The 23,538-nt window shown below is 41.3% G+C and overlaps 1 protein-coding gene across 1 annotated transcript in view; it reads left to right on the forward strand.

The window, feature by feature from the left end:
• LOC126161941 (stimulator of interferon genes protein homolog) overlaps window positions 1–23,538 on the forward strand; it is a 309,484-nt gene that overhangs the window by 190,536 nt on the left and 95,410 nt on the right. Inside the window, exon 5 of the mRNA XM_049918118.1 lies at window positions 11,492–11,676. Coding sequence (XP_049774075.1) covers window positions 11,492–11,676 — 185 coding nt within the window. The remainder of the gene's footprint in view (window positions 1–11,491; window positions 11,677–23,538) is intronic.

Raw genomic sequence — 23,538 nt, forward strand, 5'->3', positions numbered from 1 at the left:
ACAATTTTGCTTTGTTTCCTGTTACACCATAATATTCCAATTTATTTAAATGAATATTGTGATATACGCAGTCAAATGCCTTTGACAGATCACAGAATATACAAGTAGTCTACAATGTATTGCCTAAATTTTCACTATATGTGTAGATAGCTTTCTCAATATCAGAATCCTTTATAAATCTTTATTGCAGTTTTGACAGTATATTAGTTGTTGTGAAATGTGAAGAAGCTGATTGTATATAAGCTTTTTAAAATTCTTGGGAATGCCGGCAAAAGTGAAATTGTATAGAAATTTGATGGTATTTCTTTATCTGCTTTCTTAAACAAAGCCTTAATTTCAATGTGTTTCAACCAATCAGGAAATGTTCACTGATAAATAATGACTTACACAGATCACTCAATATGTTACTAAACTCGGGAGCACACTGTTGAATTAATTTTGTTGATATTTTGTCATAACCACTAGAATTTCTTGATTTTAAAGATTTATGGTGGACATTACTTTTACTGGGGTAGTGTGCGTCATATTCATATTACTGAAGTTAAGTGTAATGACTCCCCCCAGGGAGCTCGCCACTCTATGGCAGGTTCGTGCTTGGCTACCACGGGGCCCCAGCCTTTGCAGCATTTTTTCCCTTCCATGCTGCATCTCTGTCCTCTTGCTGTTCTTTTTCCTCTCCCTTGGAGAACATGTCTGGGGTGGCTTTGGGAATGTTCTGTGTTCTGTTGCTGATGTGCAAACAGTCTCACCTTTGTTTTTTGCTCCCTTTTCCTTTCTTTGTCTCCCTTATCCACTTGTTCCTCCACTTCAGTATTTGAGGACTCTCTTTATTCTTCTTCCTCCCTGTTCGCTCGTGAAGACTGGCCCATGCATCTGACGTATAACAAGTGACTGGGTAACGCGTAATTCCCAGCCCCGGGTTGACAGGTAGGGATCGCATGTACTCCCTGGAACAGACCAGGCCCAGGGAGGGATGATTGCCTGAGCTGTAACCTTCCCAAATTGCCGATTGGTCCCTCTGCCAGGTGTTTAAAAGGTGTGACCTGAGGTGTGAACAATCACCTAAGGCGGGTGCGCCCCCTTGTGAAGGCGGCCCCTAGTTGGAAGGAGCGCACCATCGGAGATGCTGGCAATCATGGGGGATTTCCTCGTGATGAGTCAATCACCTTCCCACTCCACTTCTACAAAATGTAAACGCAATGAGGCTAATGATTCAAAGACCCTTCCCGCTGCACCACTGTTCCTCATGGTCTAATGTACTGAAGACGGTCAGTGCTTCAGCACAGTAAATCCATTTATTATTCAGAAAGGGGTAGATGCAGTTGCTGGCCGTGTGAAATCCTGCTCTCATTTATGGAATGGCACTTTGCTTTGGGAGACCACTTCTGATTCTCAAGCACAACTACTTGCTGCCTCACTTCTCCACGGTTCCACAGAACTTTGAACTCTTCCCATGGTGTAATTTACACCAGGCTGCTCGGCAGTGTAACCAAGGCCGAAATACAATCTTACCTCTCTGATCAGGGTGTTATTGCCATTCGTTGTGTAATAAAAAAGATAGATTCCTCCTTAGTGCCCACCTGCACTCTCTTTCTCACCTTTGATAGAGTGGTGCTTCCATCCAAACTCATAGCAGGCTGTGAAATTATCACCATCCGGCAACACATTCCGAACCTGATGGGCTGTTACCAGTGTCATCATTTTAACCACACTAGAACATCTTGTCGACACCCAGCCAAATGTGTTGCCTGTGGTAGGTATGCGCGTGAGGTCGATTGTCCACCTCCTCCTCCCCACTGTGGTCATGCAGCCTCCTCTCGGGAGTGTCCAGTGTATCTTGATGAGTGGGCTGTTCAAGAGATCCAGGTAAAAGAAAAGGTGCCTTATCCAATTACTCACAAGTTACTGGCTAGTTGCAAACCCTGTGTTCTCCCATCTGGTACATAAAGTTCTGTTCTTGTTACCCCTCACTCCATGAAGGACATGGCCATGTAGGCATGCGACCTCCAATTCAGCTCTGAGGTTGTGAAATCACCCAGTGTCAAGGTAGCATTGCCATCCCCCATCCAGCTGTGCAACAAGCCATCAAACTCTCGCCCCAAGGGGCAAAACCACCAGCAACACAACTGGTAGGCTGGAAAGTTCAGAAGGAGTACTCCCGTGAAGACTTCTTCCGTCCCTCCAGCTAAACAATACCTGAGTCTTCATCTAACCAGAAACACTCGAAGAAGTCCTCCAAAGGCAGACGATCTTCTCCTTCACCACCTCGAAGATCCTCTTCGATGGTGTCGGCATGTGATACCTTAGCCTGGCAGCCTCTGTGTCGCCGGTGTGCACCAACAACCGTTTTTCAGTGTTGGACTCCATAGACCGACCGCACAAGCAAGCTGATGCTTCTGTGGACCCCATGGAGCAGGATCCTCCTGTTTCTGTGCCTTTTCCCCAGCTGTCACTTGGCAACCACCGAGGTGACATCCCCATGTCTCTTCATCATGACTCTCCTCTAATGGAACGTTTGCAGCCTTCGGTCCCACAAAGAGGATTTACAACAGCTGTTATCATCACAGCATCCCCTTGTACTCTGTCTTCAGGAAATTAAATTGCACCCTAACAACCGCTTTGAGCTTTCACATTTTGTACCGATTCGTTTTGACCATCCCCCTGAGGTTGGCATTCCCTCTCATGGGGGCGTCATGCTGCTCATACAGGATGACATTCATAGTCAACCCATCTCGCTGACTACCAATCTTCAAGCTGAGGGGCAGTTCACCTTTGCCTTCCCCACCTGACTTTTTCCCTCTGTACTATATATGTCCCTCCATCATTTCCATCATTTGCTGTCACCAGGGCAGACTCCCTCAACTTATTGGGCAGCTACCTCTCCCATTTTTGCTGCTCGGTGACTTTAATGTACATCATCTCCTTTGGGGTTCTCCAAGGACCTGTCAGAGAGGTGCCCTCTTGGCTAACCTGCTTAACCGACTTAACCTCTTCTGCCTTAACGCTGGAGCACCCACTTTCCTTTCTGACTCCTCACACACCTATTCCCATTTGGACCTATCCTTTTGCACTGCCCAGCTTGCCAATTGTTTGAGTGGTCCATTCTTTCTGACACCTACTCGAGCGACTATTTCCCGTGTGCTATCCATTTGCTGACCCCTAACCCATCCGAGTGCATGCCTAAATGGAAGCTTCCTAGGGCCGACTGGCAGCTTTACTCCTCCCTGGCGACTTCCAAAGAACAAGATTTCCCCAGTTGTAATGACCAGGTCGAATATCTCACAAACATTATCCTTACTGTTGCAGAGCGTTCCATCCCCTGCGCTTCCTCTGTACCACATTGTGTCCCAGTCCCTTGCTGGACTGAGGCATTCCATGATGCAGTTCGCGCACATAGATGTGCTCTCCACATTTTGAACTGCCGCCCTACACTGGAAAGCTGCATTCATTATAAACAGATGCATGCAAGGTGTCGTCGCGTTCTTTGAGGTAGCAAAACAGCTAGCTGGATTTCATTCTCTAGTTCTTTTAACAGTTCCACACCTTCCTCTGTCGTGTGGGCCAACCTCTGATGGCTCTCTGGAACCAAGATCCATTCCCCAATTTCCAGCCTGACAGGAGCTGACGATGTCATCATGGATACTATTGCTATCTCCAACACCTTGGGCCTCCATTTTGCGGAAGTTTTGAGCTCTTCCCACTATCACCCTGCCTTCATCCATTGGAAACGAGTGGGGGTGGGGGGGGGGGTGGGAGGGGCTTGGGCGATACCCTTCTCTTCTCCAAATCGTGAGTGCTACAATGCCATCTTTACTAGGAGGGAGCTAGATTGTGCTCTCAGTTCATCCCAATCCTCTGCCCCAGGGCCACACACCATCCAAATTCAGATGTTGCAGCACCTTTCTCTTGCGGGCAAGCACTTTCTGCTTAACACGTCAACCGCATCTGGACGCTGGCGTGAAGCCACTGTCATACCCATACCTAAGCCCATTAAGGACAAAACCTTCTTTCTAGCTACTGCCCCATCTCTCTTACCAGCTGCGTTTGCAAGGTGATGGAACGCATGATTCACACCCAGCTGGTGTGGTGGCTCAAGTCTCGACATTTACTAACGAATGCACATTGTGGATTTCAAGCGCAGCATTCTGGAGTTTACCATCTTGTTACGTTGTCCACCCATGTCATGAATGGTTTTCTGTAGAAATCCCAGACTGTGGCCATGTTTCTCAATTTGGAGAAGGCCTACGTCACCTGCTGGAGATCTACGTACTCTTTACACATGGGGCTTCCTGCCCTGTTTCCTTCAGGCATTTTTACAAGATAGAGTATTCAAGATATGTCTGGGTTCTGCCTTGTTGGACGCCTTTATCCAGGAAAATGGTGTGCCTCAAGGTTCTGTCCTCAGCGTCATCCTCTTTGCTATCACCACTAACCATATAAAATGCCTGTCTCCCGCCGCGCATCTCCGGCTCTGTTTTTATAGACAATTTTGCCATCTATTGCAGTTTTACATGGACCTGTCTTGCTTCAGAACTGTCTTGCTTGTCTTTACTCCTGGAGCATTGACAATAGCGTCCACTTTGCCCCTGACAAAACCGTCTGTATGAATTTCTGGTGGCACAAATGGTTTCTCCCGCCACCTCTGCATCTTCGGCCTGTTGCCCTTCCATTCATTGAAACTACAAAATTTTTGGGGCTCATGTTCAATAGGAAACTCTCTTGGTCTCCCATGTGTCTTACCTGGCAATCTCCTGCGTGTCCTCAATGGTACTTCCTGGGGTGCCAATCGAACCACCCTCCTCCATTTGTACCGGTCCCTTGTCCATTCGAAACTCAACTATGGGTGCTTTGTTTATGAGTCTGGATGCCCTTCCCACTTACACCGTCTCAAAACTATCCACCATCATGGCATCCGTTCGGCCACAGGTGCCTTTTACACCATCCCAGTTGAGCGTCTGTGTGCTGAATCCGCTGAACAACCACTGTCCTACTGCTGTGACTTTCTCCTCAGCAGGTATGCATGCCGTGTGTGGCCACCCCTTCTATGCCTCCTTCTTTGATGATTCCTTTGATTGTTAGTATGGGGCTTGTCCCTCTTCTCTGTTACCTCCTGGAGTCCGCTTTCGCCACTTGCTGCCGCGGCTGAACTTCACACTACCTGCAACTTTCCTAGTGGGTGTGAACCCTTCACCACCTTGCCTTCATGAAGCGGCCCATGTTAACCTTGGCCTTCGTTTGCTTCCTGAGGACAGTACTCCAGCCTCAGTCTATTGCCTCCAGTTTCACGGCCTTTGCATGGAGCTTCGCTATAGTACCTTTGTCTACACTGGTGGCTCTCGAACTGATTGTGAGGTCGGGTGTGCCTTTGTCATTGGCACCCATGTCTTTTGATATCAGCTTCTGGCACACTCCTCAGTGTTTACAGCCAAGCTCTTTGCCTTGTATCAGGCCACGAAGTACATCTGGCAACACAGCCTTTCCAATTGTGTCCTCTGCTCGGACTCACTCAGTGCCTTCCAAAGTCTATGTTCGCTGTACTCTGCTTATCCCTTAGCGCAATGGGTCCAGGAAAATTGTCACTTACTCACTCTTCATGAAGCCAGTGTCATATTTCTGTGGGTCCCTGGTCATGTTGGTCTGCCAGGAAACGAGACTGCTGATGCTGCTGCCAGGGCTGCAGTCCTTGTACCTCAGCCCGCGAGTACCTATATTCCCTCCGATGATCTCTGTGTTGCTATCTGTCAGGAGGTGGTGTCCCTTTGCACTGCCAGTGGTTCTCCCTTCCCAGTAATAAGCTTTGGCTTATTAAGTCTCTCCCAGCACCTTGGATGACCTCTTCTTGGCCTTCCTGCTGGGAGGAGGTTATTTTAACTCTGCTGCGTATTGGGCACTGGCTTTTCAGCCATCATCATTTGCTAAGGGGTGCTACCCCACTACTTTGTACACATTGCGCCCAAATTTTAACTGTCTGCCACTTCCTGCTGTAATGCACTTTTTTTAACAATTTACGTTCCAGTTTGGGTTTTCCGTCTGATTTATCAGCCGTTTTAGCGAATGACATGTGGGCTGTCGACTGCGTTTTACTTTTTATCTTCTGAAGCAATATGGCAAAGGCCATTTAATTTTTAGTTTTGGACCTCCATTTCTGTATGGAATATTTTTTAGCCCTTTTTCCACATGTCTGTTTTTAGCTGTCTTCTATTATGTCCATTGGGACTGACATATAGTCATTTAACGCCTCTCTGTGTTTTCGTGTTCTGTAGTTTTGACTTTGGCACATATGACCCCAGTTGTTTTTTGTGCCCTAAAGCAAAACAAAACCAAGTGTAATGACTGGTCTGAGGTGCTCCCTGGCAGTGCATGCTGAACATGACAACTCCATCTTTCTAGTAACAGTTATGGAATGTTTCCACAGTAACATGGCACATTGTCATCCATGAAAATCCCATCGTTGTTTCAGGATGTGAAGTCTATGAATGGCTGCAAATGGTCTCCAAGTAGCCGAACAAAACCATTTCCAGTCAATGATTGGTTCGATTGGACCAGGAGACCCACTTCATTCTATGTAAAAACAATCTACACCATTATGGAGCCACCACCAGCTTGCACCATGCCTTGTTGACATGGCTTCATGGGGTCTGTGCAACACTTGAACCCTACCATCAGCTCTAACCAACTGAAATTGGGACTCATCTGCCCAGGCCAGCTTTTTCCAGTTATCTAGGGTCCAACCAATATGGTCACAAGCCCAGATTAGACGCTGCCCACAATGCCATGCTGTTACCAAAGGCATTTGCTTCAGTCGCCTGCTGCCATAGCCCATTCACATCAGATTTCACTGCACTGTTCTATCGCTTACGTTCATATTACATCTCACATTGTTTTCTGCATTTATTTAATGTAGTGTTACTGTTCTGTTAGCACTAACAACTACATGCAAATGCAGCTGCTTATGGTCATTAAGTGAAGGCCGTCAGCCACTGCATTGTCCATGATGAGAGTTAATACCCGAAATTTGGTACTCTCAGCACACTCTTGATATTGTAGATCTCAGAATATTAAATTCTCTAACAATTTCTGAAGTGGAGTGTTCCACGCATCTAGCTCCAACTACCACTTTGCATTCAAAGTCTGTTAATTCCCATCATGTGACTGTAATCTCATCCAAAACGTTTTCACATGAACCATCTGAGTACAAATTACAGCTCTGACAGTGCACTGCCATTCTATATCTTGTGTACATGATACTACCTCCATCTGTATATGTGCATTTTGCTATTCCATGCCTGTTGTCACCTCAGTGTATATGTATTTGAGTACTCGTAAATGAGGCAAATCCATACAGTACATGAATTATATCAAAACTGCCTATTTTCCCATTTAATCTTTCACTCAAAACTATGAAATTTTTCGAAACTTGGCATCTATAAAAAATTAATTTTGCCAAAAATGAGCATCTACTATGGATGGTGGACATTCATTGTTAGTTTTCAACAAAGTAGCTCACTACTTCCCAGTCAGGATCACAGTTATGTACTCTGACAGAGTATTTGGACCTGTTGAAAAGGAATTGAGAAAACTTGAAACCATAATCTTACCATCACACTATCTTGAGTTTCTAAGCGAGCATGGTACCTGTTATGCTTCAGGGCCAGGAGTGGAATGTGTGCAATTTCCACTGACAACAGATTAATGAAAAAGAAGCTACAATTCAAAATGTTTGAAGCCAGAATTCTTTATTCATAAAAAAGAAACAAAGGTACTACCATCTCCAAATCCAAAACAACATACTCTTCCTCTCCGATCAATGTTGAAGTGGAGAAACTGACATGGATAGTTTCAAGGACACTGATGAATCAGTTGTAGTAAAATCTAGAAACGATGTGTCAAAAAAGCTGATGATGTAAACAAACTTAAGAAAATTTGATACATCTTCAGAAGCAACTCGAGAGTTCTGCGGGAAGGCCTTAGAGTGTTGCAATAAACATAACAATGGAAATAATAGAGCTTAGTACCTTAATGAGTCAGTTTACTAAATTATTATTTATCGGAAGGTTAAAATAAACTAGAAAATTACTGCTATAAAGCAAGAGTTCAGATTTGGAAAGAACATAATTTTTACATTTTTTTTTATTTGGAACTGAAAACTGATAGAAATGTTTCTCCACTGTTCTATTACATATCTAAAGTTATCTGTAAAATATAATTTTTTAAGGAACCAGCAATGTGTATTGTACAAGCAGTTCAATAAAACATGTCTCCTGAAAACTGTGTTTCTTTTTTTTTGGATGTTGACTTTTCTGAAAATGGTCCTCAATTAAAGGCTCCACCTACTACTACCGTATGCTCAGGATATTTCTGTAATATTGAGTTTAGACTGTTTTTGAATGACATTATGACTGATATGGCTGAACTAATTGTTGGTAGAAACACTGTCGTTAATTTAAGTTCACCATTTTTGGTTACTCTTGCCCATATTCTACATCTACATCTACATCCATACTCCGCAAGCCACCTGACGGTGTGTGGCGGAGGGTACCATGAGTACCTCTATCGGTTCTCCCTTCTATTCCAGCCTCGTATTGTTTGTGGAAAGAAGGATTGTCGGTATGCCTCTGTGTGGGCTCTAACCTCTCTGATTTTATCCTCATGGTCTCTTCGCGAGATATACGTAGGAGGGAGCAGGTATACTGCTTGACTCTTCGGTGAAGGTATGTTCTCGAAACTTTGACAAAAGCCCATACCGAGCTACTGAGCGTCTCTCCTGCAGAGTCTTCCACTGGAGTTTATCTATCATCTCCGTAACGCTTTCGTGATTACTAAATGATCCTGTAACGAAGCACGCTGCTCTCCGTTGGATCTTCTCTATATCTTCTATCAACCCTATCTGGTACGGATCCCACACTGCTGAGCAGTATTCATGCAGTGGGCGAACAAGCGTACTGTAACCTACTTCCTTTGTTTTCGGATTGCATTTCCGTAGGATTCTTCCAATGAATCTCAGTCTGGCATCTGCTTTACCGACGATCAACATTATATGATCATTCCATTTTAAATCACTCCTAATGCGTACTCCCAGATAATTTATGGTATTAACTGCTTCCAGTTGCTGACCTGCTATTTTGTAGCTAAATGATAAAGGATCTATCTTTCTGTGTATTCGCAGAACATTACACTTGTCTACATTGAGATTCAATTGCCATTCCCTGCACCATGCGTCAATTCGCTGCAGATCCTCCTGCATTTCAGTACAATTTTCCATTGTTACAACCTCTCAATACACCACAGCATCATCTGCAAAAAGCCTCAGTGAACTTCCGATGTCATCCACCAGGTCATTTATGTACATTGTGAATAGCAACAGTCCTATGACACTCCCCTGCGGCACACCTGAAATCACTCTTACTTCGGAGGACTTCTCTCCATTGAGAATGACATGCTGCATCCTGTTATCTAGGAACTCCTCAATCCAATCACACAATTGGTCTGATAGTCCATATGCTCTTACTTTGTTCATTAAACGACTGTGGACAACTGTATCGAACGCCTTGCGGAAGTAAAGAAACACGGCATCTACCTGTGAACCCGTGTCTATGGCCCTCTGAGTCTCGTGGACGAATAGTGCGAGCTGGGTTTCACATGACCGTCTTTTTCGAAACCCATGCTGATTCCTACAGAGTAGATTTCTAGTCTCCAGAAAAGTCATTATACTCGAACACAATATGTGTTCCAAAATTCTACAACTGATCGACATTAGAGATATAGGTCTACAGTTCTGCACATCTGTTCGACGTCCCTTCTTGAAAACGGGGATGACCTGCGCCCTTTTCCAATCCTTTGGAACGCTACACTCTTCTAGAGACCTACGGTACACCGCTGCAAGAAGGGGGGCAAGTTCCCTCGCGTACTCTGTGTGATTCATTCGTAATCATATTGATTTTGGATTTTACTGAACTTAATGCTTCTGTTTGTATATATGAGGGCCCTAATTTTAGTTTGAAGCACTGAATTTTGTGTAAAATTGGTCTTTAGTGTAATTTAACAATATATAAAAGATAAATTGAATATAAGACAATTAGTAATTATGTTCTATGAATTGGCTGATACCATAATCATAATATCACAAGCTACCATTATAAAGGAAGCGACCACAGCTGAAGGTGTACAGTGACAAGCTGAAACAGCTAGTGGTTGGGTTGATAACAACAGGAGAGTTTAGCACATAACAGTGTGTACTTAAGTTTGAACTGTACTTCCATTTGGAATATTGTTATGGTGGCAACACTGATGACAGCTGTATTGGCATGATTCAGCTATATGTTTTTGTTTTGGAAATTAAGAAGAAACAAACATCCCGTAAAGTTTTTCTTCGTTATTCAAACCACATTGTCACTTCACTTCACACATCAAATGGGGCCATGTAGCTGAAACTCTGCACAAAATGGTGTCAATGAAGATAAGTATGTCCACAGGAATTGTGGACATGAGTATTCACTAATGAAGGCTTGATTGACTGCCAGAAATGAACATAAATAATGAAATGAATAAGGATAACACCTTCTGAATGGTTGAGTTATTGACAGGCACATAAACAAGACTTAAAATATTGTTAGCTTTTGGATGATTCCTTCTGTAGCTGTAAGCTACATAGTATACATTTACAAAAACATATGCACATGTTTGGCTGCATTGTCCTGACTGATTACATTGTGCTGCCAATGCAGCTTGTTGAGGTGAGAAGCTGTGTCAGGTGATGAGTGAGGGAAGAAAAGAAGCATGGAGGGAATGGTAGCATTGGTGGAAAGGGGGGGGGGGGGGAGATTGACTAGGAGTGAGAGGCAGCAACTCAGTGGATAGGGATGTGACACTGGTAAGCTTGATCTGATGTCAGTTTCATCGTTATCAACACTATTAGCAACTAGAGATTATGTGTTAGTGATCTTTAGACTACAGTTATAACTGATAGACATAGACACACATTCAATACATCCTTTGATCGTGTAGTCCTCCAGGCTCCAGTCTCCACTAGTACTTGTGCCTTGCTCTTCTCCATCCCTGCCTCATGTCACTACTTTCTCTCATCCTGAATTCACATGATCCTCTCCACAGTTTTCCTCTTTCTCAGTTCTATCTGCCCTTCCCAATATACAGTTCCGTGTCACCCATGTATTCTATTGTGCCATGCTTTACTAGGCATGTTCCCGTTGGGGATGGTATGCACTTGCCTGCCTCTGCCTTTGAACTGGCTTTCCCAGTTACAGTTTAACATGGATTCTGAACCCAATATATCTTGGCATTTTTCACATTAACCAATCATCTCCAAAAGTGAAAGCCACATAAGTGACAGAAAAATGCTAGAACTGACTGCTATACTATCTTGTGTGCTTTTAAAGATATGTTAAGAAAATGTAATTGTCTTATATGTATATGTCTATACCTTAAATGAGATTTACTGCTTTGTCTCAACTTCTTGCTTTTCTTCTCTTTGCAGTATTATTCTGTTTCTTTGGATTGGTAACTGCACAACTTTTGCTGATAAGATTCAGTCTTCTTTGTGAAGAAAGGCACCATATCCATGGCAGATATGGTGGCAGCAAGATACGTTTGTTCAGAAATGTTTGGAACATGAACATGAAAACAATGTCAGCTTTCATCATTGGTGTTGTTTATACCATAGTAAGTTGTAATTACTTTTTGGTATTACTGATATTGTAAATTCTGGGGTTAAAATTAGTTGTATTAATTTCAGGTTTAGCAGTATGTAATAATAACATATATGTTTACCACTAATCATATGAAACTTAAATATAATGGAGAGTATTTTGCTTTTCTACAGGGTACTGCAGAATGACATTTTTAAAATTTGGGGGATTGTAGAGGATAAAATTCAGAACATTATTCATTAGAGAGGCTATAGCTCGAATTGTGAAAGCAAGTTTCTACAACATTATGCACTTACTGTGCATTCAATAGACTGAATGAAATACCAGAATACTGTGGTTTTTTAAAATGTTTGTTGACAATAGAGTACAAACACTGTAAACCAAATGTGTGCCTTCTTTAGTGTAGAGTAAATGTCCAGTGTTATAACGATCAACTTTGTTACATAATGTACAACAATGGACTTTGTTTGGTCTGATTCTCTGTGAGATTCCACACTCTCCTCTAATGGTGTCAAGCACTGTAAAGATGTGCTTGATAAGCTCAGGTACTGTCCCTACTGGTGTTGAGTAGACAAGGACTTTAGATAGTGCCCCAGAGGAAAAAGTTGAGAGACATGGTGTTTGGAGACTGCTTACTGCAAGGGATTGGGCATCTCTTACCATTTACTCTCTGCTGAGGTTGTTTGTGAGATATGCCTTGGCACGATGATCAAAGTGCACTGGAGCACCATAGTTCTGAAACTATAAACTAATGCCCACTTGTACGGGAATGTACTTTGGACATTCTGACAAAGTCGTTCTCTAGAAAGTTCAAACACCATGCACCATTGAAACTATATGGTAAGATGTGTGGTCCAGTGATCTCCAAGAATTCCAGCCCAATTGTTTACCAAGAATCTAATCTGGTAACTTCTCATACAAGCAGTGCATGGATTTTCAACAGCCCAGTGGTGGCTGTAGAAAATTTATTTCACACTTCTGAGCATAAGATCCTTATATCAAAATGTTCTGAATGTCATTCTATAGCACTGTGTAGAATAGTGGTGAGTGAAACTACAGGAACCATTCACTTTCAGTTGAAATACAGAAATGTCTGCAACCAATCTGTAACGTTACTGACTTGGATTTTATTTCAGTAGTAGTGCTGCTTTTCTCTTTGGCATCTGTCTTCCAGCTCTTATTTGGTTTAGTCACAAGCTTGTCAGGCGATGATCACAAAAAGTCACAATCCCTTCACATTATTGACATCAGTAAAACAGTGACAATCAGATTGCATTCAATAATTTAGACAGTTCATGTGTCACAAGTGAGCACATACACTACGATTCTTTCGAAGGAATGGAAAATTTTAACTGTACACTTTCACTGATGAGTTCTGTCTAACAAACAGCATGAAATTGGTTGTAGTTACTTAGTCACTGCAAACAGTAACTTTTCACATGAAAGAACTTATTACATGATGACAGTCTTTCTTGTTGTGCCTGTCTGCATCTCTATGGGTCATCTTTATGGTGAGTAAAGTAATATTGAGATTCTAACATGGACTTTCCGTTGTTTGATACTTAATGCGCTGTGGTACTACACGTGATTAAAGTACACATAATAAAATACCATACCTAATAAAACATACTGTCAGATTTGTTCACATGGTTAATAGTTAAATATGGAAGTAACTGTTACTAAGTTACTTGCTAAGTAATAAAAGAATAGAGGGCATACAATAAAATTTCCCAGTGTGGTTAATAGAAAAACATGAGCCAATATTATTTAGTTACTAGCAATTTATTATACCCATAAGAAAAGATACCAAAAGGGACAAAAAAAGCATAGATAGTTGGTACAAACAAAAATTATTATGAGTTATTTAGTAAATAAGGACTATTTTTGAAGAGTTTCCATGTTCCTTAAGAGTGTAAAAAGCTTCCTCTTTTAGCAGTTTTTGGGTCTTAATTCTAAAGATATTAAGAGAGACAGCATGTGTCTGCACAGGTAGCATGCTGAAAAGTTTAATTCCTGTAGTAAATAATTTTTTTTACAAATTCATTGAGCAAATGTTGAATGCAAAACTGACCATTGTTCTACAAAAAAGTTAATACAAACTTCTAGAATATGAATTAAAATACATGGTTACATGCATAATTTTAAATTTTTAGAAAGACATTTTTTTCTTAAAGAAAACAATATAAATAAAAATGAAGTGGTATACAGAGAACTGGAGCCCATCACCGATACTATACGAAAGAGAAGGATCTCTTTTTGTGGTCACATTCTGAGGACACCAGAAACCAGATTATCAAGGAAAATTATTGAGAAACTCTGGAATTTGAAACAACAAGGAGGATGGCTTAAGGAAATAAGAGAGGATATGGAAGAACTGGAAATAACTCTGGATGATTTGCAGAACAAAACGCCAAATTTAAAGAAGTTGAGGGACACAGAAATAAGATTTAAACCAAAAATTGACAAACGACATACAATGAAAAGGGTATTTACAGATGAGGAATGACGAAAAGCATTGGAATGAATGAAGAGATACTGGGCCACCCGGAAGGGGAAAATACCAAAGAAGAGGACCAGAAATGATTGACTGAAGTGGTCCAATGAGGCCGTAAAAGCAGAAGAAGAAGAAGAAGAAGAAGAAGAAGAAGAAGAAATAAAAATGTAAATGTTCATTTGTTCAAACTTGTAAATCTCCAAAACCTTTCACCAATTGCTTTGAAATTTTGACACAACGTTGCATTTGAACATGAGTGTTTTTTTGCATACCTGCTGGAAAGCCATATGTATTAAGGAATAGCAAAAATCTCGGGTTCATCTGTTCTCTCTCTCTCTCTCTCTCTCTCTCGCTCTCTCTCACAAACACACACACACACACACACAATAAATAAAAACATTGTGACAAAATTTCAAAGGAGTCAGTGTAGAACTTCGGGGATTTAAGCATCTGAACAAAGAACATGAAGTTTTTGCTAACAACATGTCCCCTATGGTACCACAGTAGGTATATAAAAACACACATCTATTAGAATCCAGCAATGTGTCAGAATTTCAAAGCATTTGGTGAACAAGTTTCAGAGATTTGTAGTTTTGTACAAATGAACATTTACATCTACACAAATGAAAATGTAAATATTTGTGTGTTCCAAATCTGAAAACCTCCACAAGTTCTCTACCGATTGCTTGGAAATTTGGGCACAATGTTGCATTCGAATATGTGTGTGTTTTTATGTATTTATTTTTTAAAACAAGTATAAATAAATATGTGACATGTAAAGGGGAAATGTTATTACCAGAAATTTAAAGAAGTTCTTGACCCACTTACTTCATATTTTTACACAATATTCTACAATAGTGCAGTGTTGTTAGCAAACAGGAAAGTTACATTTATGGATTATTAGTTTATGATTAGAACACTACTACAGAATCTGAATAAGCAATAACAATAAATAAGGCTCAACGTAAGAGAAAGGGGGAAAGAGGAGGACAGAGGGGTGGAACAGAGACGGGGGAGAAAGATATGAGGATGTACATCCAGTTCCCGTGCATATCAGAAATGTGCTCTTTTGTATGTAGAGTCTCTGTCTGTTGTGAAGAACAAAAAAATTCAAACTCTGATTATATTGCACTCACAATCAGCGTACTTCGTTGAGTCCATGGCCTTAGCCTGACCCCCAGCATCTATTAGTACTTGGGGAGAGTTCATTCTAGTCATTTATGAGCCTGCCATCACATTACTCAATATCCATATTTGCAGAAACATGGAAAACAAACAATTAGCAATCAGTATTATAAATCTGCAACATACCTGTGAAAATTTATAAATCCTTACAAAAAAGGGAAGATTTTTAGCATTTCATTACTATGGATTTCAAGTGAACTGGATGGGAGCTGTACTGGAGACTCAACTGGTCTTAGATTCAGAGAACAATATTTCATTTTAAAATTTCAATTGCTGTTAATGTTACTGTAGTCAGTTGTTAATTTCTGCCAGTTTTTACATTTTTTCTCTCCATCAGTATCCTGGAAACAAATTTACAGCAGTATATACCTTTTGAATTGTTAAATAATCAATATTTCATTCCACATTTTTGAACAACTTTGCTGGCTTTTCCTTCAACATTACCATTGCTTTTATGAGATTACTGAATTTTTTTAACCACAGTGCCATAATTTTTATATAAATTATCAGACCATTGCCTCAGATACATAGACAGTCTACCTCTCATACATAATCGTGTCTTAATATTTACTGGCACTTATATCTTTAGTTACAGTTGCTAACTGATAAAGTGCAATCCCAAACCTTAAGTAATACAAAGACTGGATCCCTAACAACTGCTGTAACCACTGCTACTTCACATTATACCTTTCATATTCTCCATTATTAACTTCATTATTTCATATATTTCGTATAACTTCATCACTTTATACAATTTCATTAATTCATCATTACTTTATATACCTCAATATTCCATTAAATATTTCTTTATTACAACATTATTCAGATAGTGAAGGGAGACGAAAATTTAATAGTCATGGGTGACTGGAATTCGAGTGTAGGAAAAGGGAGAGAAGGAAACGTAGTAGGTGAATATGGATTGGGGCTAAGAAATGAAAGAGGAAGCTGCCTGGTAGAATTTTGCACAGAGCACAACTTAATCATAGCTAACACTTGGTTTAAGAATCACGATAGAAGGTTGTATACATGGAAGAACCCTGGAGATACTAAAAGGTATCAGATAGATTATATAATGGTAAGACAGAGATTCAGGAACCAGGTTTTAAATTGTAAGACATTTCCAGGGGCAGATCTGGACTCTGACCACAATCTATTGGTTATGACCTGTAGATTAAAACTGAAGAAACTGCAAAAAGGTGGGAATTTAAGGAGATGGGACCTGGAAAAACTGAAAGAACCAGAGGTTGTAGAGAGTTTCAGGGAGAGCATAAGGGAACAATTGACAGGAATGGGGGAAAGAAATACAGTAGAAGAAGAATGGGTAGCTTTGAGGGATGAAGTAGTGAAGGCAGCAGAGGATCAAGTAGGTAAAAAGACGACGGCTAGTAGAAATCCTTGGGTAACAGAAGAAATATTGAATTTAATTGATGAAAGGAGAAAATATAAAAATGCAGTAAATGAAGCAGGCAAAAAGGAATACAAACGTCTCAAAAATGAGATCGACGGGAAGTGCAAGATGGCTAAGCAGGGATGGCTAGAGGACAAATGTAAGGATGTAGAGGCTTATCTCACTAGAGGTAAGATAGATACTGCCTACAGGAAAATTAAAGAGACCTTTGGAGATAAGAGAACCACTTGCATGAACATCAAGAGCTCAGATGGAAACCCAGTTCTAAGCAAAGAAGGGAAAGCAGAAAGGTGGAAGGAGTATATAGAGGGTCTATACAAGGGCGATGTACTTGAGGACAATATTATGGAAATGGAAGAGGATGTAGATGAAGATGAAATGGGAGATACGATACTGCGTGAAGAGTTTGACAGAGCACTGAAAGACCTGAGTCGAAATAAGGCCCCCGGAGTAGACAACATTCCATTGGAACTACTGACGGCCTTGGGAGAGCCAGTCCTGACAAAACTCTACCATCTGGTGAGCAAGATGTATGAAACAGGTGAGGTACCCTCAGACTTCAGGAAGAATATAATAATTCCAATCCCAAAGAAAGCGGGTGTTGACAGATGTGAAAATTACCAAACAATCAGTTTAATAAGCCACAGCTGCAAAATACTAACACAAATTCTTTACAGACGAATGGAAAAACTAGTAGAAGCCGACCTCGGGGAAGATCAGTTTGGATTCCGTAGAAATATTGGAACACGTGAGGCAATACTGACCTTACGACTTATCTTAGAAGAAAGATTAAGGAAAGGCAAACCTACGTTTCTAGCATTTGTAGACTTGGAGAAGGCTTTTGACAATGTTGACTGGAATACTCTCTTTCAAATTCTAAAGGTGGCAGGGGTAAAATACAGGGAGCGAAAGGCTATTTACAATTTGTACAGAAACCAGATGGCAGTTATAAGAGTCGAGGGACATGAAAGAGAAGCAGTGGTTGGGAAGGGAGTAAGACAGGGTTGTAGCCTCTCCCCGATGTTATTCAATCTGTATATTGAGCAAGCAATAAAGGAAACAAAAGAAAAATTCGGAGTAGGTATTAAAATCCATGGAGAAGAAATAAAAACTTTGAGGTTCGCCGATGACATCGTAATTCTGTCAGAGACAGCAAAGGACTTGGAAGAGCAGTTGAACGGAATGGATGGTGTCTTGAAAGGAGGATATAAGATGAACATCAACAAAAGCAAAACGAGGATAATGGAATGTAGTCGAATTAAGTCGGGTGATGTTGAGGGTATTAGATTAGGAAATGAGACACTTAAAGTAGTAAAGGAGTTTTGTTATTTGGGGAGCAAAATAACTGATGATGGTCGAAGTAGAGAGGATATAAAATGTAGACTGGCAATGGCAAGGAAAGCGTTTCTGAAGAAGAGAAATTAGTTAACATCGAGTATAGATTTAAGTGTCAGGAAGTCATTTCTGAAAGTATTTGTATGGAGTGTAGCCATGTATGGAAGTGAAACATGGACGGTAAATAGTTTGGACAAGAAGAGAATAGAAGCTTTCGAAATGTGGTGCTACAGAAGAATGCTGAAGATTAGATGGGTAGATCACATAACTAATGAGGAAGTATTGAATAGAATTGGGGAGAAGAGAAGTTTGTGGCACAACTTGACCAGAAGAAGGGATCGGTTGGTAGGACATGTTCTGAGGCATCAAGGGATCACCAATTTAGTATTGGAGGGCAGCGTGGAGGGTAAAAATCGTAGGGGGAGACCAAGAGATGAATACACTAAGCAGATTCAGAAGGATGTAGGTTGCAGTAGGTACTGGGAGATGAAGAAACTTGCACAGGATAGAGTAGCATGGAGAGCTGCATCAAACCAGTCTCAGAACTGAAGACCACAACAACAACAACATTATTAAATGTCAATTCCTTACTTAGCCCTATTGATACAATAACTCTGAAGGATCACAAATGAGGATAGTTAACATAGAGAATCCATAATTTCCCTTTACACGACAGATAACATGCGAGTTAATCCAGGGATTATTTAATTTTGAACAGCAGTTACACTGTCACAAATTTTTGTGAAAACTCATTACACAGGCACCTGAATTTGATTTGTGTGATTTTTATCTTGTTTCAAATTTTACATAATTTTTCGCAGCAAGAAATTCAATATTTGGTGCAACGTGTCAACATTATTAGCTTAAAAGATAAAATACAACGTTTTTCACTTAATTTTGCTGACATATCATTAGCTTCCATTCTCTTAGCATAGTTAATAAAGGCTGCAATATTATTTTTATTTACATTTTAGTTAAGCATAGTAGAAGATGATTACCATTTACTTACCATCTAAAGACAGGATAGCGCAAGATATAAGTGACAGGAATCTTGTGTTACTCATTGTAAGAACATGTTATGACTGCATTTTAAAATATGCCATACTTTAATTTCCTGCTACTTGCTGTAGATGTGGTTGTCCCTGACAATTTTTTTATCAGATGAAAAACATGAATTGTGTAAAAGTGAAATTTTATGAATGGTGGATGATATATGAGGTGTTAGGAGTATTAGTGAGGATATTTTTATTGGTGGCTGAGGACAGTGTACAGAACAACGTTACATCAGTACTGTACTTCATTTGCATACCAATAATTATAGCCATTAGGGTTAGTATGTTTTTAGTGTAGTTCGTACATCCAAGTAGATGTGGCAAGAATAAGCCTTTAATGCTTGTTTTTCCCTGTGCAACAGGTCAGATGATGAAGTGTGGGCATATGGATGGAAAATGGTAGTCTCTACTGAGAGGCATAGTCCACTTAGTGGTGCAGCTACAACTGTGCGGAAAACATCATGTAGTAAATTATGTGACTTTTTTTCAGGAAGACTGTTAGATGCAAAGACAAAATAACAGACATACTGGAGTGGGTACATACTAAGATACCAGTGGTCACAATATATGCACTTACACCTCTAACCCCCTGTAGCACAGTGTGATAAAATAGTTTCATAAAAGTATGAATATGCTATAGGTGAAATTCCTGCAAGGGTGAATAATATGCAGCATAGAGCAAAAGGACATAACTATAGTGAAGCCTAATGTAAATAGTGTAAATGTCAAAATTCTACAAGTGTAAACAACATAGCAAGCGCAACATGAATAGTGTAAGTGTGAAAGTTCTCCAATTGTCAAAAACATCGTAAAGCATTAGATTAGATTAGATTTACCTTCATTCCAATTGATCCGTAGTGAGGAGGTCCTCCAGGATGCGGAACATGTCAGAAAAACAACAATACACGACAAACACCTACAACTAAAACAAATAAGCCAATGTACCATTCCACAGGTCCCAAGTGGAATGATCGTCATTTTTTAATGAACACTATATGAAAGAGTCATTTTACAAATACTAATGCACTGAATTTAAAATAAAAAAAGGTTATGTATTTATTTATAAGGTAATAAACTTTTAATGCAACTACTATAATACTTATTTACAATGAACACATTACTGCACTGAAATGGTGCAGAAGTTAGATTGTACTTACACACACACACACACACACACACACACACACACACACACACACACACATATATACACTCCTAGAAATGGAAAAAAGAACACATTGACACCGGTGTGTCAGACCCACTATACTTGCTCCGGACACTGCGAGAGGGCTGTACAAGCAATGATCACACGCACGGCACAGCGGACACACCAGGAACCGCGGTGTTGGCCGTCGAATGGCGCTAGCTGCGCAGCATTTGTGCACCGCCGCCGTCAGTGTCAGCCAGTTTGCCGTGGCATACGGAGCTCCATCGCAGTCTTTAACACTGGTAGCATGCCGTGACAGCGTGGACGTGAACCGTATGTGCAGTTGACGGACTTTGAGCGAGGGCGTATAGTGGGCATGCGGGAGGCCAGGTGGACGTACCGCCGAATTGCTCAACACATGGGGCATGAGGTCTCCACAGTACATTGATGTTGTCGCCAGTGGTCGGCGGAAGGTGCACGTGCCCGTCGACCTGGGACCGGACCGCAGCGACGCACGGATGCACGCCAAGACCATAGGATCCTACGCAGTGCCGTAGGGGACCGCACCGCCACTTCCCAGCAAATTAGGGACACTGTTGCTCCTGGGGTATCGGCGAGGACCATTCGCAACCGTCTCCATGAAGCTGGGCTACGGTCCCGCACACCGTTAGGCCGTCTTCCGCTCACGCCCCAACATCGTGCAGCCCGCCTCCAGTGGTGTCGCGACAGGCATGAATGGAGGGACGAATGGAGATGTGTCGTCTTCAGCGATGAGAGTCGCTTCTGCCTTGGTGCCAATGATGGTCGTATGCGTGTTTGGCGCCGTGCAGGTGAGCGCCACAATCAGGACTGCATACGACCGAGGCACACAGGGCCAACACCCGGCATCATGGTGTGGGGAGCGATCTCCTACACTGGCCGTACACCACTGGTGATCGTTGAGGGGACACTGAATAGTGCACGGTACATCCAAATCGTCATCGAACCCATCGTTCTACCATTCCTAGACCAGCAAGGGAACTTGCTGTTCCAACAGGACAATGCACGTCCGCATGTATCCCGTGCCACCCAACGTGCTCTAGAAGGTGTAAGTCAACTACCCTGGCCAGCAAGATCTCCGGATCTGTCCCCCATTGAGCATGTTTGGGACTGGATGAAGCGTCGTCTCACGCAGTCTGCACGTCCAGCACGAACGCTGGTCCAACTGAGGCGCCAGGTGGAAATGGCATGGCAAGCCGTTCCACAGGACTACATCCAGCATCTCTACGATCGTCTCCATGGGAGAATAGCAGCCTGCATTGCTGCGAAAGGTGGATATACACTGTACTAGTGCCGACATTGTGCATGCTCTGTTGCCTGTGTCTATGTGCCTGTGGTTCTGTCAGTGTGATCATGTGATGTATCTGACCCCAGGAATGTGTCAATAAAGTTTCCCCTTCCTGGGACAATGAATTCACGGTGTTCTTATTTCAATTTCCAGGAGTGTGTGTGTATATATATATATATATATATATATAAAAAGAAAGATGATGAGACTTACCAAACAAATGCGCTGGCAGGTCGATAGACACACAAACAAACACAAACATACACACATACACACAAAATTCCAGCTTTCGCAACCAACGGCCGCCTTGTCAGGAAAGAGGGAAGGAGAGGGAAAGACAAAAGGATTTGGGTTTTAAGGGAGAGGGTAAGGAGTCATTCCAATCCCGGGAGCGGAAAGACTTACCTTAGGGGGAAAAAAGGACAGGTATACACTCTTTGCCTTTACAAATGTCTGCTTGTGTCTGTGTATATGCGGATGGATATGTGTGTGTGTGCGAGTGTATACCTGTCCTTTTTTCCCCCTAAGGTAAGTCTTTCCGCTCCCGGGGTTGGAATGACTCCTTACCTTCTCCCTTAAAACCCAAATCCTTTTGTCTTTCCCTCTCCTTCCCTCTTTCCTGACGAGGCGGCCGTTGGTTGTGAAAGCAGGAATTTTGTGTGTATGTTTGTGTGTCTATCGACCTGCCAGCGCTTTTGTTTGGTAAGTCTCATCATCTTTCTTTTTAGATATATTTTTCCCACGTGGAATGTTTCCCTCTATATATATATATATATATATATATATATATATATATATATATATATATATATATATATATATATAATGAACACATTGCTACACTGAAATTGTGCAGAAGTTATATATATACAAAAAAAATCGGTTGGTTTTACTGAGAAATTCATCAATGGAGTAGAAGGAGTTGGCCACCAATAGATCCTTTAGGCTTCTCTTATACTGAATTTCATTGCTTGTTATCCTTTTTATCGGAGAAAGATGAAGGTAATGAGAAGTAGTAGAAATGAGAACAGCGATAAACTTAACATCAGGATTGATGGTCACGAAGTCAATGAAGTTAAGGAATTCTGCTACCTAGGCAGTAAAATAACCAATGACGGACGGAGCAAGGAGGACATCAAAAGCAGACTCGCTATGGCAAAAAAAGGCATTTCTGGCCAAGAGAAGTCTACTAATATCAAATACCGGCCTTAATTTGAGGAAGAAATTTCTAAGGATGTACGTCTGGAGTACAGCATTGTATGGTAGTGAAACATGGACTGTGGGAAAACCGGAACAGAAGAGAATCGAAGCATTTGAGATGTGGTGCTATAGATGAATATTGAAAATTAGGTGGACTGATAAGGTACGGAATGAGGAGGTTCTACGCAGAATCAGAGAGGAAAGGAATATATGGAAAACACTGATAAGGAGAAGGGACAGGATGATAGGACATCTGGAATGACTTCCATGGTACTAGAGGGAGCTGTAGAGGGCAAAAACTGTAGAGGAAACAGAGATTGGAACATGTCAAGCAAATAATTGAGGATGTAGGTTGCAAGTGCTACTCTGAGATGAAGAGGTTAGCACAGGAAAGGAATTCATGGCAGGCCACATCAAACCAGTCAGTAGACTGATTGAAAAAAAAAAAAAAAAAAAAAAAAAAAAATCCTTTTTTATGGCTGTTGGCAAGTTATTGAAAATGTGTGTTCCTGAATAATGCACACCTTTTTTGTACAAGACTATGCTGCCAAATCAATAAGATTTATAGTATTTACATGATTTATGCAAATCACTTCAAACAAATTTTGTATTGGTATCGTTGCACATCTCCTTATTGTCCATCTGTCCTCCCCAACCCCCCCCCCCCCCCCACCCAAAACAAGTCTCTTTTCCTCTTTCATCCAATTTTTTAGTTATGTTATTCTTC

This window comes from Schistocerca cancellata, chromosome 2 (genome assembly GCF_023864275.1).
Source record: "Schistocerca cancellata isolate TAMUIC-IGC-003103 chromosome 2, iqSchCanc2.1, whole genome shotgun sequence".
Taxonomy (NCBI): Eukaryota; Metazoa; Arthropoda; class Insecta; order Orthoptera; family Acrididae; genus Schistocerca; species Schistocerca cancellata.